This window comes from Schistocerca nitens, unplaced genomic scaffold, assembly GCF_023898315.1.
Source record: "Schistocerca nitens isolate TAMUIC-IGC-003100 unplaced genomic scaffold, iqSchNite1.1 HiC_scaffold_519, whole genome shotgun sequence".
NCBI classification, from domain to species: Eukaryota; Metazoa; Arthropoda; class Insecta; order Orthoptera; family Acrididae; genus Schistocerca; species Schistocerca nitens.
The window spans coordinates 429,473-444,697 of NW_026046052.1; the positions used below are offsets into that span (position 1 = coordinate 429,473).

The 15,225-nt window shown below is 55.9% G+C and overlaps 1 protein-coding gene across 1 annotated transcript; it reads right to left on the reverse strand.

The window, feature by feature from the left end:
- Positions 1 to 2,909: 2,909 nt before the first annotated feature.
- On the reverse strand, positions 2,910 to 3,692 carry LOC126232506 (uncharacterized). The gene has a single exon (XM_049942754.1). It carries the CDS (start codon positions 3,690 to 3,692, stop codon positions 2,910 to 2,912), a length of 783 nt encoding a protein of 260 aa, XP_049798711.1.
- Between the last annotated feature and the right edge of the window lie 11,533 nt (positions 3,693 to 15,225).

Here is a 15,225-nt window from a genome sequence, read left to right on the forward strand (position 1 = left end):
CGGTGATGTGATCCGATCCGGCGGCTCTGAGTAACTGTCAATATCGGCGCGGTACACCGGCGTCATGGCAACGTGTCGGTGTTCACACCAGTCGCACTGTGGCACCGTCGGCGCCGCGAACGGTGACGAAAGGCTGACCTTTGATCGGTCGAGTGTCGTGTCTGGGCAGAACGTGTGGAATGAGCAAAACTGTTGGGGACGGAAACAATGGTGGAGGAGGGGAACGGAAAGTAATAAAACAAACAAAATGGAGAAGCAATCACCGGAAAACGAAGCAGGGAAAAACGGAGAGGCGCTGTCTATAGCAACGGAACGTTCCCGTGCATTGCAGCCGCACTGAAAGGCGTTTACGGCGCGGCTGCAGGTGTCGGCCGTGGTGACGGCTGAATTGCATTGCCTTCCCGGATGAAACGTTCGCCGACATGGCTCGGAGGAGGAATCTATGAGAATGCGTTGCCCTTGCCTGCCGTTTCGTGTGCCCTCCTGTTGTGTACGCTGTTGTTGTCCGGTGTAGCGAAGGGTGTGTATGTAGGGGTGTGTGTGTGTTTAGTGGGGAATTGGAAGGTCGATAGCTGCCGTCACGGTCAAGATAACGCAGTCAAAGGTGTCGCGAAAAAGTGTGTTAGCCGTGGTTGGTTGGTTCGTGTGTTTTAAAGAGAATGGACGAGAGAGAGAAAGTAGGTGGAGAGTGCGTTGCGTGTTGCCTAACTGCGTCCGCGAATATGGCAGTAGTTGGTGGTGGGCGTGCCCTTGCATGTGGCCCGGAAGGCGTGTCCGTTTCGCGGTAGTGGCACCGCTGCTGGCATATTCGGGAGATGGGAGGGGCGCGAAAGGAGAAAGGAGACGCGGAGGCTTTTAAAGACGGGGAGGGCGCGTGTGGGTGGCTCGCGCTGCGCTCGGCGGTTGTGTTTGTGCAACAAATGTGTTGCCGGGAGGGGACCGTTGTTGTGGTGCGGTTGTAGCCTCAGACGCGGCCGGCAGTGAACGTGAGACGACGGATGCGGGCCGGGGCGGCGCATGTCGCCGGTGCCATGCCTTTTAAGAGCCGCGTGGTCGGGGGTGTGCGCACCGTGTGTCGTGTTGCGAGACAGCATCATTTGTGCTGCGTGGCGTGGCGTGGCGTGGGGGCGAGGAGAGCGAGCCGCGCGGTGTGCTTGTGCGCCGGAGAATGGCACACTGCGCCTGCCCGTTGAGGAGGCCGATGGCCGTGGTGTGGTGGAAATGGAGCGCGTCGGACGTGCACCAATGAGAAAGAGAAACAAAGCGGCGACAACGAACGAAAGGGGGAGGGAGGCCATTGTGTCACATGCGGCGGTGGGAGGAAAAAAAAAAAAACAAACAAACAAACAAACAAGAAACGAAGACGTAAGAAAGAGGAGAAACAACAAAGAGAATGAGTCGTGCGTTCGCGAGGGGGGGTGCGCGTGTAACTCCGGTACGCGCAGTGCCGGAGCCCAACGGCTGTGTCGTCGACGCCAGTGCTTGTCGGCCGAATGGGTGCGGGAATAGAGGCAGCGTCGGCACGGAGAAGCAAGCAAGAAGGAAGGACGCACGCGCGCTGCGGCGTTTGGCGCGGTTTGCGGCTGGCGCCTTTGGTGGCAACGGCCGGGACAAGCAGCGGTGTATGGTGGTGTGCGGGGCGGACAGGGGCGGCGGCGGTGGTGGACTGGGAGGAGGCGAGGCGGCGCCGACGGTGGCGTGTGGTACGGCGAAAACGGGACGGACGGACGGCGGATGTTGGAGAGGCGCCGCGCACGCAGACACATGGAAGGAAGGAAGGAACGAACGCAAGGGAACAAATGGAGGGGGCGAATGTGGAGATGCGGGCAGGCGGTGGTGTTTGTGGGCATGTGGTGGGGAGAAGGGCGGGGGCGGGAGGACAGAGGCGAGGCGACTGCGTGCTTGCTCGCTCGCTCGCGTGTCTTTTGTTTTTGTGTTTGTTTTTCCATCGTTTGGTCGCCTTGGAGCCTGTCGGTCCCGTCCGTGTGTGGCCACGCTTCGGGTGCGTGTATGTTTGTACGTTTCGTTTGTTCGTCTTCTGCAGCAGAGGCGGTGCGCGGCAGTGGGAACGCCTGCCTGGCGGCTGGGACGGCCAGCAAATGCGGTTGGATGGGCGGCCACAGCACCGCACCTGTGCCCAAGGAGGCGACGCTGGCGGCGGGGCCCCCTCGGATGCGGCCGGCTGGGGGCTGTGTGCGCTGCCGCTGCCGCTGCCGCCGCCGCCGCCGCCGCCGCCGCCGCCGCCGCCGCCGCCGCCGCCGCCGGTGCTGGTGCTGGTGCTGGTGCAGCAGCAACAACGACGAACAACGAGTAAGCAAGAAGAGGACGAAGCGGATGGCTGGTGGGTGAGTGCATTTATTTAGGCGGTCGACAAGGCAGTGCGTGATGTGGCGTTGTGACGGGGGTTTGCTCACGTGGCCTCGTTTGTGTTGATGCGCAGGAAGATGAGATGCGGGCAGACGCAGACGCGTACAGAGAGACGAGCCCGGTCTGCAGCAGGATGTGTGGCGCGGCGCGCCGAGTGCAGAGCAGCGCGCGCCGCCTGGGCCGGGCTGGGCCCGCCCGGCGGCGGGCCGCGCTGTTGTCGCGGACGTGAGCGCCCCCTGGCGGGTGGTCGGAGGCGGCGCGGTGGACGTGTGTCCGGTTGGCCAGTGCACATTGCGAGTGGCTGGCTGGCGGTCGGCGGCGAGACGGGAGAGGAGGTATGTGTCGCGGGCGCCTTTGCTGCGCTGCGTCGTTGCGTGCCTGGGCGTGCGCCTGTCGACTGTGTGTGACTGTGTTGGGCGTTGTGCCACGTACGTGTGTGCTCGGCCGAAGGCGTCGGAAGAAAAAGAGAGAGAGAGACGGGCGGGAAAGTGGGTCGGTGTGCGTGCGTCGCCCGTGATGCGATGATGTCGCGTCATGTCATGTCATGTCTTTGCGAAACGGCTGCCGAGAGGTGTGTGGTGGCGAGCGGGAATGTGCGTTTGGTGGTTGCCGGCCGGCCGGCAGTTGTTGGTGGTTCCTCCTGTGTGGTTGTTTGTGCTGCTTTGATGGCAACGTGGAAGGACGCCGGTTTTTCCGTGCCTTGCGTGTGGTTGTGTCGACGGTGACTGGTTGGGGGTGTGCGCCGATGCACGTGCCATGTTGTTATGTTTGGGTCGTGAGTGTGTTTTTGGCTGTGTTGTTGTGTACGGGAAGGGGGAGAGAGGAGGAGGCGGCGGCGGCGGCGGCGGCGGCGGCGGGGGTGATAGTGCGTGCAGTAGTGCCGTTGCGACGGGCGTCGGGTGGAGCCGTGCGTAGTGGCGGAAAGGTGTAGGTTGCGGGAAGCGAGCCCGTCGCGTGTCGTCGTCGACGACGGGGTCGCGTGCGCTGTGAATCGAGAGTGGCGGGAAAGGGGCAGCGTGCCGCTGTGTCGTGGTCGTTAGCAGAGGCCTGTGTGCCTGTCCGTTTGTTTTCTGTCGGACGCTTGGTGCGAGGTGTTTGTTTTGTTTTGTTGCCGCCGCCGCGGTTGTTTTTGTTTGTCGGCTGTGCTGTGTCGGTGGGTCGGCGAGCTGTTTTGCGGTGCGTGAATGTGTTGGTGCAAAAGTGGCGGCGGCGTCATGGCTGCGACCGCGACGAGCCGCGGGCGCGCCATTGATGATGTTGAACACAGAGCGGCTGTGTGCAATGGGAGGCCTTGTGTACGGGTAGCGGTGTTGTCGTACGTGCATCCGGCCCGGTGCGGAAAGCGCCGTTGCGGTTGCGGGTTGCCTCTGGTCGCGACGTGTGGTGCTCGGCTTTGTGGGTTTTTTTGGTGCCCCTTTGGCCGGTGGGTGGTGTTTGTTGTTTTGTGTGTGTGTGTGTGTGTGTGTGTGTGTGGTCGGTCTCTTTGGCGCTCGGTATATATCTGCCTCCTGCTCGGTCTTGTTGTCGACGTCGTCTGTAGTTTTTTGCGGCTTGCCGACGACCGACCGACCGAACTACTACCTACCTGTGACAGCTACGTGTGGCGCCCGAAGGTGAACGTAACGTGACCTCGGCGCCCTTAGCCTAACCTAAGATGTCCGGCCGTAAGGTAGGTGCGGCCACCTGACGCCTCACGTCCGAACGCTTAACCTAACTTTGACGCCTAACCTAACTTTAACCCTTAACCTAACCCACGTCCACCTAACGTAACCTAACCTAACCCAAGCGACGCCAACCCTAACCTAAGGTGTTGTACACTGCGAATGTCGAAGGCATGTTATAGTCTTAGGTGGAGAGCACTACACGCAACAAGCGGCTACACGGGTAGCAGGGGTTGTGTGGCGTGGGCTGGGCGGTTTTGTTAGGTTAGATGGCCTTGGGCAAGTACAGAAAGGGGGCAACAGCAGCCTCAACGGGTGCGGGGACCAAGCAGCAATCGGTATCGTTTGTTAATTGTCAACTGTCGAAGCTGCGTTGGTACAGTACCGGAACCGCAAGCGCTGACAGAGAAAGCACCGAAGCTCTGCAATCGTGATAAGGTACAGAAAGCTGGCTGACGCCAGGGATAAATTCTGCCGAAATTGTCACAAAGGTACAGACGGTGTTTTAGAAAGGCTCGATTGCATGCAACCGGTGGTGGTGTGTTCGTCGCTGTTTGAGTAGTAGTTTTGATCCTGTAGTGAAGTAGAGGTGGATGGTTCCTGTGAAATATTGTGGGTGGAGGTTACACCCAACAACCGAGCTAGGTTTAATAATAATTGGCTCCTTTGACCGACCTCCCGACGCAGCAGCATTAGTGGCAGAACAACGGAGAGACGGATTTTGGAAACACATTTCACATACATTTTCCTCAGCATGTTAGGGTCTTAGGTGGAGATTTCAATTTACCCGATATAGACTGGGACACTCAGATGATGTTCAGGACGGGTGGTAGGGGGACAGAGAGCATCGAGTGACATTATACTGAGTGCACTGTCCGAAAATCACCTCGAGCAAAATGAACAGAGAACCGACTCGTGGAGATAACATCGTGGACCTACGGATGACAAACAGACCCGAACGTGTTTCGACTCTGTATGTGCAGAACAGGGACGCAGTGATCATAAGGCCGTTGCAGGGAGGACGGTGTATCTATCTGTTTTGGCTAGCAAGAGTAATAGAAGGCAGATTTGCAGACGACCCGACAGATGAAAAGGCAAATGCCTGTTCCGACACTGACAATGTTGAGTGTTCATGGAGAAAGTGCAAGGCAATGGTAAAAATGCGTTTTTAGACAGGTACGTGCCGAGTGTCGAACTGTGAGGGATGGGAAAAAAAACCCACCGTGGTATACTACAACAACAACGTTAGGAAACTGTTGCGAAAGCAAAGAGAGCTTCACCCAAAGTTTAAACGCAGCCAAAACCTCCGAGACAAACAGAAGCTAAACGATGTCCAAAGTGTGAGCGTAAGGAGGGCTATGCGTGAAGCGTTCAGTGAATTCGAAAGTAGAACAAACCCTATGTACCGACGTTGACAGAAAATGCTAGGACGTTCCGGTCTTGCGTTGAATCAGTAAGTGGCTCGAAACAGCATATCCAGACACTCCGGCATGGTGATGGCATTGAAACAGAGGATGACACGCGTAAAGCTGTGAAATACCTAAACACCTGTTTCCAAAGCTGTTTCACAGAGGACGGACCGCACTGCAGTTCCGTCTCTAAATGCTCGCACGAACGAGAAACCGGCTGACATCGAAATAAGTGTCCAAGGAGGAATGGGAAAGTCCGCCGGACCCGACGGGATTACCAATTCGCGATTCCTACACAGGGTACGCGAAACAACCTGCCCCCCTTCTAACAGCCGTGTACCGCAAGTCTCTGGAGAGGAAGGGAGGGTTCCAAATGATTGGAAAAGAGCACAGGTAGTCCCAGTCGTCGAGCAGATGCGCAAAAACCATAGACCCATATCTCTGACGTCGATGTGTTGTAGAACATGTTGTTTGCTCGAGTATCATGTCGTTTGTGGAAACTCCAGAGTCTACTATGTAGGAATCCATGTTGGATTCCGGAAACAGCGATCGTGTGTGAGACCCCCAGCTCGCTTTATTTGCGCATGAGACCCAGAAAATATGAGATACAGGCTCCCAGGTGGATGCCATTGTCGTTGACGTCCGGAAGGCGTTCGATACAGCTCCGCACCGTCGCCTGATAAACGACGTAAGAGTCTACAGAATATCAGACCAACTGTGTGGCTGGATTGACGAGATGTTAGCAGACGGAACACAGCATGTTGTTATCAATGGAGAGACAGACGTCTACAGACGTTAAAGTAACCCCTGGCGTGCCACGGGGGAGTGTTATGGGACCATTGCTTTTCACAATTCATATCATATAAATGAGCTAGTAGATAGTGCCGGACGTTCCATGCGTCGTTTCGCGGATGATGTGCTGTATGTAGTATACAGAGAGGTTGCAGGACGATCGGCAGCGGATAGGCACCCGGTGCAGGGAGTGGCAACTGTCCCCTTAACATAGACAAATGTGATGTATTGCGAATATACAGAAAGAAGGATCGTTTATTGTATGATTGATTATATGATAGCGGGACAAACACTGGTAGCTGTGACGTCTGTAAAATATGTATCTGGGAGTATGCGTGCGGAATGATTTGGAAGTGGAATGATGATCAGATAAAAGTAATTGTTGGTAAGGCGGGTACCAGGTTGAGATGCACTGGGAGAATGCTTAGCAAAAATGTAGTCCATCAACAAAGGAGGTGGCTTACAAAAACACGCGTTCGACCGACCCATACGTGAGTGTTGCCCACCAGTGTGGGATGCGTAGCAGGTCGGGTTGACGGAGGAGATAGAGAAAGGTCCAACGTTTCGTCACAGGGTTATGTGGTAACCGTGATAGTTAAGTGGCAGACTCTGCAAGGGAGGCGCTCTCTGCATCGCGGTGTAGCTTGCTCGCCAGGTTTTCGAGAGGGTGCGTTTCCGGATGAGGTATCGAATATATTGCTTCCCCGTACGTATATACCTCCCGAGGAGATCCCGAATGTAGTAAAAGTAGAGAGATTCGAGCGCGCACGGAGGCTTTCAGACAGTCGTTGTTCCCGCGAACCATACGCGACTGGAACGGCAAAGGGAGGCAATGACGACAGTGGCACGTAACGTAAAAAGTGCCCTCCGCCACACACCGTTGGGTGGCTTGCGGCGTATAAATGTAGGAGGTCGGCTGTCGTGTGTGCTTGGAGGCAGATTCGGTGTGTCTGTAGTTGCGGACGGCGGTCAGCCCCCCTCGCGTAAGCGGCGAGGGGCGGCGGCGCTCGGTTGGCCGGTGCCGATGTTGCGCAGGCGGCGCCCGTTTTGTTTGCGGCGGGCAATTTTGTGAGAAAGGGGCGCGAATGTTGGCGGGCGAGGTGGCCCGACGGCTGCGGGCCGATCGGGAAACGGTGGGAGGGCGATGGGGCGGCGGAGGTGCGTTTGCACGGCCGGCATCGCCGCACGCCTCCGCTTGTGTGGCTGTGGCGGCGGCCGCGCTGGCCGGGCTGGCGCGGCGACGGTGTGGCACTTTTGCCGAAGGTTTGGCCATTGTGGCGGGTCGTCGGCTGGGGCTGTGGGGGCGGCATGTGGGCGGGGGCGGCGATTCTCGGCGGGCCGAGCCAGGCTGTAGCGCGCGGTAGCTGCAGTTTGGCCGTGGTTTGCGGCGCTGCCGTGGCGACTGGTTGGCGACTGTGGTGTGGCCGTGTGTAGCCCCATCCTCGGTGGTTTGAACGGCGCGGGTGGTTGCGGCGCAGGTTTGGGGCTGGTCCGCACAGGCTGTCGGACGTTGGGCGGTAGCAAGCGCGGGAGGCGCGGCGCGGCGGCGCGCAGAGTGGCGGCCGCTCTCTCGGCCGTCCGCGCCCGCCCGCGACACTGGCTGGGCCTGGCGGCGCGGCGGGCACTCGCGGCCGAGCCGCCGTAGCGTGAGGTCGTCCGCACGCCGCGCCGCTCCGCCACGCAGCAGCTGGGGGCGCTCTCAGCCGCCGCCTACTCCGCCGGGGACGCCGTGAGAAGAGGCAAAATTGTTCGTGTCCAGTCAGGTCGAAAAAGATAGGCGAGATATTCTGGAAAGCCGGAATAGTAGGGACCTGATAGCATAGGGAACGCTGCAAGGTCAGGGCCCCTGCTGCGGCGGGACAAGCCCGCGCTTTGCCAGGACAGGCTTAATAAATTAGGGCAAAGTGAAAGTCGGGAATAGAGAAGTAATCTCCCACAATATCCCAACCACAGGAGAAAATGCCCTCCCCGTGAGGTATACCAACAACCACCTCCACCAGCCAGAATATGGGGAAAATAGGTCCCCATACAAAACTGGCAAAAAACACATCACCAGACGGGGAAAAGTCCCAAACCGACGGCACGACCGTGCCAAATGACACAACAACACGACTCCTCTCTCCCGATGAACAGCGGGGACGAGAGAAGGAGAGTGAGATATTAGCGAAAGAAATGTCAAAAAAGAAACTCGCCAAACCGGCGAGCGTCAAATACTTCACAACCCGACAGAGCCGCCAAAACCGCGCTCTGTCCGCGACACAAAAGAACACAACGGGCACCCGCGTCGGCACCACGAAACCCACGCACAAAAGCCCAACCAACCGCGTCGCGTCGACTTCCGCATCTGCGAACAGACCGACGGCGACAAACACACCAGAAAACTCCACCCCACGACAACAGCAAGGGGCAGGGAAGAGAAAATCACAAATACCCACAAGAATTCCACACAATTTCGAGAGTCCCAACCGATTTGCGGCCCTAGGGGACTCGGATGAAGAAGGCGAGAAAACCGTCTCTCCAGACGTCAACCCGCCACCGCCACCACAACAAGCACCACCAGGGGATACACCTGCACCTTGCACCTCTACATCACACGACGACAACTCGACTCCCGCCGTCGCGGGTCGACAACAGCCCACCGTCAGCGGAGAGGACGAGACAAATCCGAGGAATGTACCTCCAATAGTGGTGTACCAATTAGAGGGGTACACCAAACTAAACAAAGATATAAAGAGCAAGATATCAGGCCCCTTAAAGGCCATCTTCCGGGGTGACTCGGTCAAGTACTACTTCGAGTCCCTAAGCGATTACTATGCCGCGGCAGCCTTTCTAAGAGAAAGGGAGGTACCGCACTTTAATCACCAACCGCCCGAGAAAAAGGATTTGCACGTGGTCTTCCACGGCCTACCAGCCCAAGTCCTAGAGGAGGAATTACGAGAGGCCCTTGTAGAGATAGGGTTCAGCCCTACATACGTGCACCAGTTCAAAAAACGAGCACGCAATTCACGAAGGCTCATCCGTGAGCCAACGTACAAAGTCTCCCTCCCCAGGGGCTCGGGCGGTGAGAGGATATACGAAGTGCGGTATATCCTCCACACAAAGGTGACGGTAGAAACCTACCGTCCCAAGGAAGGTCGCGCGCAGTGTCACCGCTGCCAGCGCCTAACGCACACGGCAAACTATTGCAACATGCCGGCGAGGTGCGTAAAGTGCGCGGGCCTCCACGCCACAAAGGACTGCCGGAAACCTGAGAGCGAGCCGCCAAAATGTGTATTGTGCTCCGGAGACCATCCAGCATCTTGGAAAGGCTGCCCGGAACACCAAAAGTACATACACCGTCCCAGACAGCCGACAGAGGGACAACACAAACAGCGTGCGCCCTCGAAAAACAAACAACCCCGACAAAACAAAAATAACGGCGAAAGACAGACGAGAACTGACCCCAACCAGGAGTTAGGAAACACACCACACACAAGACAAGGCCAAACAAACAGAAACGACCTCCCAGCAAGAGTCCCCACTCCAGGGGAAACAATGCACCAGGTGACAAATGACGAAACCGAAAAAACGACACGCAGAACAGACAGACCAGATACAAACCCAACAGAGGGCGCACGCCCCCCACGCTCACGACAAACAAGACCACAGTTTCCACCTCTCCCTGCGCGACGACAGGTCCATCCGGACATTGCCGCACACGCGGAGGCGGCAGGCACAGACAAGAACACGCCAACACCTCGCCGCCGCTCCTTCAGAGAGGTACTGACACCACCAACGACCGACACAACACCAAAGCACAACCAAACAAACACGACAAAACAAACGCAGACACAAAATGAGACAACACAAAACAAACAGGAAACCACGGCCACACCACACACAAGTGAGAAAGGACTGCTCGTGGACGCCCTATGGGTGATCATAAACACGATCCGTTCCCTCGAGCAGGACTCAAACATAGTCACAACAATATTACACACGGCAAACGCGCTCCGTCAAGCATCGGACAAGACGGAAAAGACACAAATAATACTACAGGGTCTGCTTAGTGCGTTCATGTAAAGATGGCGCAACGAGGCAGACAAAACACTGACACAACACTTTGCATCTGGAATGCAAACGGCATTAAAAACAAAAAGACGGAGCTACAGACGTTCATATCGGACCATAATGTGGACGTCCTGTTAGTCTCCGAAACACACCTCCGGCCCTGCGATACCTTTAAACTGCGGAACATGACGGGTTACCGCACCGACAGACAAAATCAAAGAGGAGGCGGTACGGCCGTGTTCCTGAAACGGAAAATTCCGCACGATGTGGTGGACGCGCCTCCGGTGCAGGACATCGAGGTCACTCTGGTCACAATATACACGGACAGAGGGAAATTGACGGTGGGGGCAGCATACCTAGCCCCAAACCGCCAGTTACTGGAAGAGGACCTCAGAGTGATCTTCGACAGGCACCAAAGGGTGGCGTTGGGCGGGGACCTAAACGCTAAAAATCCAGCGTGGAATTCCCGCACAACGAACCCGAAAGGAACAAAACTCCTGCAATTGGAGGACGCGTACCACTACATCGTCCGCGGCCCTGACGACGCGACACACATCCCAGTCATAGCTGGTCACAGACCGGACGTCCTGGACGTACTGCTGACGAAAAATATTGGAGACGACGTCACGCTAGATGCGATCCAGGACCTAACGTCTGACCATAATCCGGTTCTTGTGAAGCTCCGCAGGATGAATTCTATCCCGGACATCCCAAGAAAAGTAATAAACATAAACTGGGAACAGTATCGCAGGGTCCTCACAGACACAATAGACCCAACACTGGACCTGTCGTCAGAGGAAAAGCTGGACGGTGCTGTCGACTACCTTACATCGGCAATACAAAAAGCCATCAAACAGACCAGAACAACCACAGTACTACCGGATAGACACGAGACAGAACTCCCTCCGCTACTGCGGGAGCTCCGATGCCAGAAAAACAGACACAGAAAACTGTGGCAAAGAAGCAGGGACCCGCGGGAGCGGAGAGAAATGAACAGGCTGTCTCGTGAACTCGAAAAGCGGCTAAAAGAATGGCGCGCGGAAACCTGGGAAGACAGGATGGAGACATTCTGCCTCCAAACCCAGGACGAGTGGCAACTGGTCAAAAACATCCGACAGCAGCGACCAGCAAAAAGGGCTATGCTAGGACCCCAGGGTACCGTGTTTGATGCCTTGTCAAAAGCCGAACTGTTTGCGGACACATACGAGGAGCAAAACACAACACCACAGATCGACCTCACAGCCGCAGAACAGCTTGAGGAAGACAATGTCACACAAACAGTTCAAAATCTCCGAGACACACCGACACAAACAGCACCAGAACTCACAACACCGACACAAATAAGGAAAATAATAGCCTGCAGAAAGGGCAGATCCGCACCAGGACTAGATAAAATTTCAAACATACATCTAAAGAACCTATCTAGGAAACCACTAGTCCTGCTAACACGCATAATAAATAGCTGCATGCTGCTACAAAAATTCCCTGCGGCCTGGAAGGCAGCAAAAGTTATTACAATCCCAAAGGCAGGGAAAGACCCAAAACTACCGGCGAACCACCGTCCTATCAGTTTACTCTCCACAATGGGGAAAACACTTGAAAGAGTAGTTTTGGACAGGATCAACAAATGTCTCATAGACGATGAAACCATAAGACCGGAACAATTTGGGTTCCAGAAAAAGGTCTCTGCAGAGCTACAAGTCCTTCGACTAACAGAGCACATCACACACAATTTCAACTACACAAACTCTACAGCAGCAGTATTCCTTGATTGGGAAAAGGCATACGACAAGGTATGGCATGATAACTTGATCTTTAAGATACACCACAATACGACGATCCCCGATGTGTACACACGATTAGTAGACAGCTTTCTGACAGACCGGACGTTTCTTGTTGAGGTAGACGGAAAACGCTCCTCAAGAAAGACCCTGAGGGCCGGCATCCCCCAGGGGTCGGTTCTATCACCCACACTTTTCAACATATACGCAAACGACATCCCCCTGTCACCGCATGCCAGGATAGCCCAATTCGCGGATGACACAGCCTTCTACACGAGTGGCAGGCAGCACCATTCAAACATAGCACGCCTCCAAAGGCAGCTAGACATGGTAGAAGACTGGTGTAGGGGAAACAAAATGACATTAAACGCAGACAAAACTACAGCTGTCTATTTCACAAGAAAGCGGCCGGTACTCAGAAACCAGCTGTCCCTAAACGCCCAGGAATTACCGTGGAGAGACTCCGTGAAATACCTGGGCGTAACACTAGACAAAAAAATGTTGTTCCACCTTCACATCGGGGAAAAGCGGAAGAGAGGTATAAACCTCGCAAAAGCCCTCCTGCCCTTCTTCCTCAGCAGGGAGATGTGGATAGAAACAAAACGAACATTATACAAAACAACAGTCCTCCCAGCATTAACGTACGGGTGTTCTGCGTGGGGAATCACGTGCCAGACCAACCACAACAAGTTGCAAAGGGTGCAAAATAAGGTACTAAGGTGGATTCTGGACGCCCCACCGTGGACACCCGTACGAGAGCTCCACGAAACGGTGGAAATCGAGAGGATACAGGACACAGTGAAAAGACTAGTGACAACAATATTTGACAAACTAGAAGTAATAAGAGACAACTGCAGACAACTCAGGGGCACAGGTACTGTGATACCCCGAACGTGGCACAGGCAGAGAGTGCCACGCCAAATCACACAAGACCCCATAGACTAGACTAGTAAGAAATTAGTAGACAATAGTAAATAAGCATAATAGTTAATAAAATTTCGATTTAGCTTAGTACACTTTGTAATTGTCCTTAAAAACCCATGCTCCCTTGTTGGGAACCACCAGGGAATACAAATATGTCTATTTATATTGTGCATTGATTGTTAGTTAAAAATTTTCTAGCTGATTAGTAGCGTAGGACCAGAACTAAGTCTAAGATGTAGTCACTAAGCCCCTCCCCCACTCTCTGTCGGCTGCACGACCACCCTTAGCCACATAGATTTAACCACACTTGACAAATGTTGTAAAAATAAATGTTAAAGTAAGACGCAGGTCTGCTGCAGACCATAAATGGTACGTCGCCCGTAACCAGCGGGCAAGCGGCGGAAAACAACGGGCACAGCAGCCGCCACGGAACGACGACCTCATCTCGCCGAGCGGCCGACTGGCACAACTCCACAAAGGAAAGCAGTGGGAAGCAGCACCAGCTGCACCCACTGCACAGAACCCACGCCTCAAAAATCGAGGATGGTCGGGGGCCGCAAGGCCTTATTGTTACCGACCATGCCCTCCAAAGCCCACGATTTTGTTTTTGTAAATAAAAATTTAATCACAGAGAAAAACAAACGCAACCACACACAAATACACGTAGATTCGGCAAAGCCGAAGGCACTGTAAAACACCACGTTACACAAAAAAAAAAAAAATAAAAAAAAAAAAAAAAAAAAAAAAAAAAAACGGCGCGGCGGCTATTCTCTGCCGCCGTGCTTGCCGCCTGCCGCTCTCGCTCTCGCTCTCGTGTGTGTACGCGCGTCGTCGAAATAATGGCAGATCAGGCGGCTACGAACGAGACTGCTGCGGCACCCGCCGCCACCGGCACGACGAAGAAGGCCAAGTCTGCGGCGTCTGCGAAGAAGCCGCGCGCCAAGCCTGCGCACCCGCGCACCTCTGAGATGGTGACGGCCGCCATCAAGAGTCTGAAGGAGCGCGGCGGCTCGTCGCTGCAGGCGATCAAGAAGTACATTGCCGCGCACTACAAGCTGGACGCGGAGAAGCTGGCGCCCTTTATCAAGAAGTACCTCAAGTCGGCCGTCGTGGCTGGCGAGCTGGTGCAGACGAAGGGGAAGGGCGCGTCCGGCTCTTTCAAGCTTGCCGGCGCCGGCGGCGGGGCGGCCGAGGGCGGCAAGGCCCGTGCCGGCGGTGCGAAGAAGAAGCGCGCCGCTCCGGCCAGCAAGGAGAAGAAGGGCGCCCGTGCGGCCGGCGCAAAGAAGGCTGGTGGCGTGAAGGCGGCGACCGGTCGGAAGGCGGGCGCCGCCAAGAAGGCGTCTGCGGCGTCGGCGGCTCCCGCGGGTGCGAAGAAGGCGGCTGCGGCCAAGCCGGCCAAGGCCAAGTCGCCGTCGAAGGCGAAGAAGGCCGCGAAGGTTCCGACGAAGAAGCCGAAGGCGCCGCGCCCGAAGAAGGCGACGACGCCGTCTAAGGCGAAGGCTTCGCCCAAGAAGAAGAAGTGAAGTTAAAGTAAAGAAAGGAAAGGGGAAGGAAGGGAAGGGCTGGCGCTTGACCCCGTCGTCCCCCACCCCCCTCCCCCGCGTCGTCTAGTGGCGCGCGATGGCACGGCTGCGCGCGGCCCAAAACGGCCCTTCTCAGGGCCATCAGAGGACGTCGGGAAGGCGTTGATTGTCGTGCTTGGCGCGTTGTGTTGTCTTGTTTGGGTGGCCGTGCGTGCATGCGCCGGGGTGTGTGTGTGTGTGTGTGTGGGGTTGGTTGGTGTTTGTGTGGCGTTTCTGTATGACCCTTGTGGGTACTGTGTGCGTGCCGTGGTGGTTGGATTGTGGGGCCGGTGGCGGTAGGCGGCGGCGCGCGGTAGCGGAGCGGTTGTGGCCGTTTTGTTTTGTGTTTTGTATTTTGTGCGGCGGCCGACGGTTGGTTTCTCATGTTTCTGGAGACTCTGTTTGTTTGCTTGCTTTGCGGATGGCGCGTCTTGTTTGTTATGTGTGTGTCCTCTCTGTGTGAAAGGGGGACGGGGACGTTGAGACGTGGAAGTGGCCGGCGGGAATTGGGAAGGCGCGGTGGCGCCTCGGAGACGGCGGCGGCCAGCCACCCGTGGTGACGTCGTCCGGCTGTTTGTTTGTGTGTATTTGAAGGGGTGGGGTGGGATGACGTCGATTGTGATTGTTGGCGAGAGCGGCTGTGTACGGGAGGGAGGGTGGGGAATTGTGGTGGTTGTTT

Excerpts from the sequence above, each read along its gene's own strand:
- LOC126232506 (XM_049942754.1), bottom strand. The coding sequence starts at position 3,692 with ATGCACGTACGACAACACCGCTACCCGTACACAAGGCCTCCCATTGCA.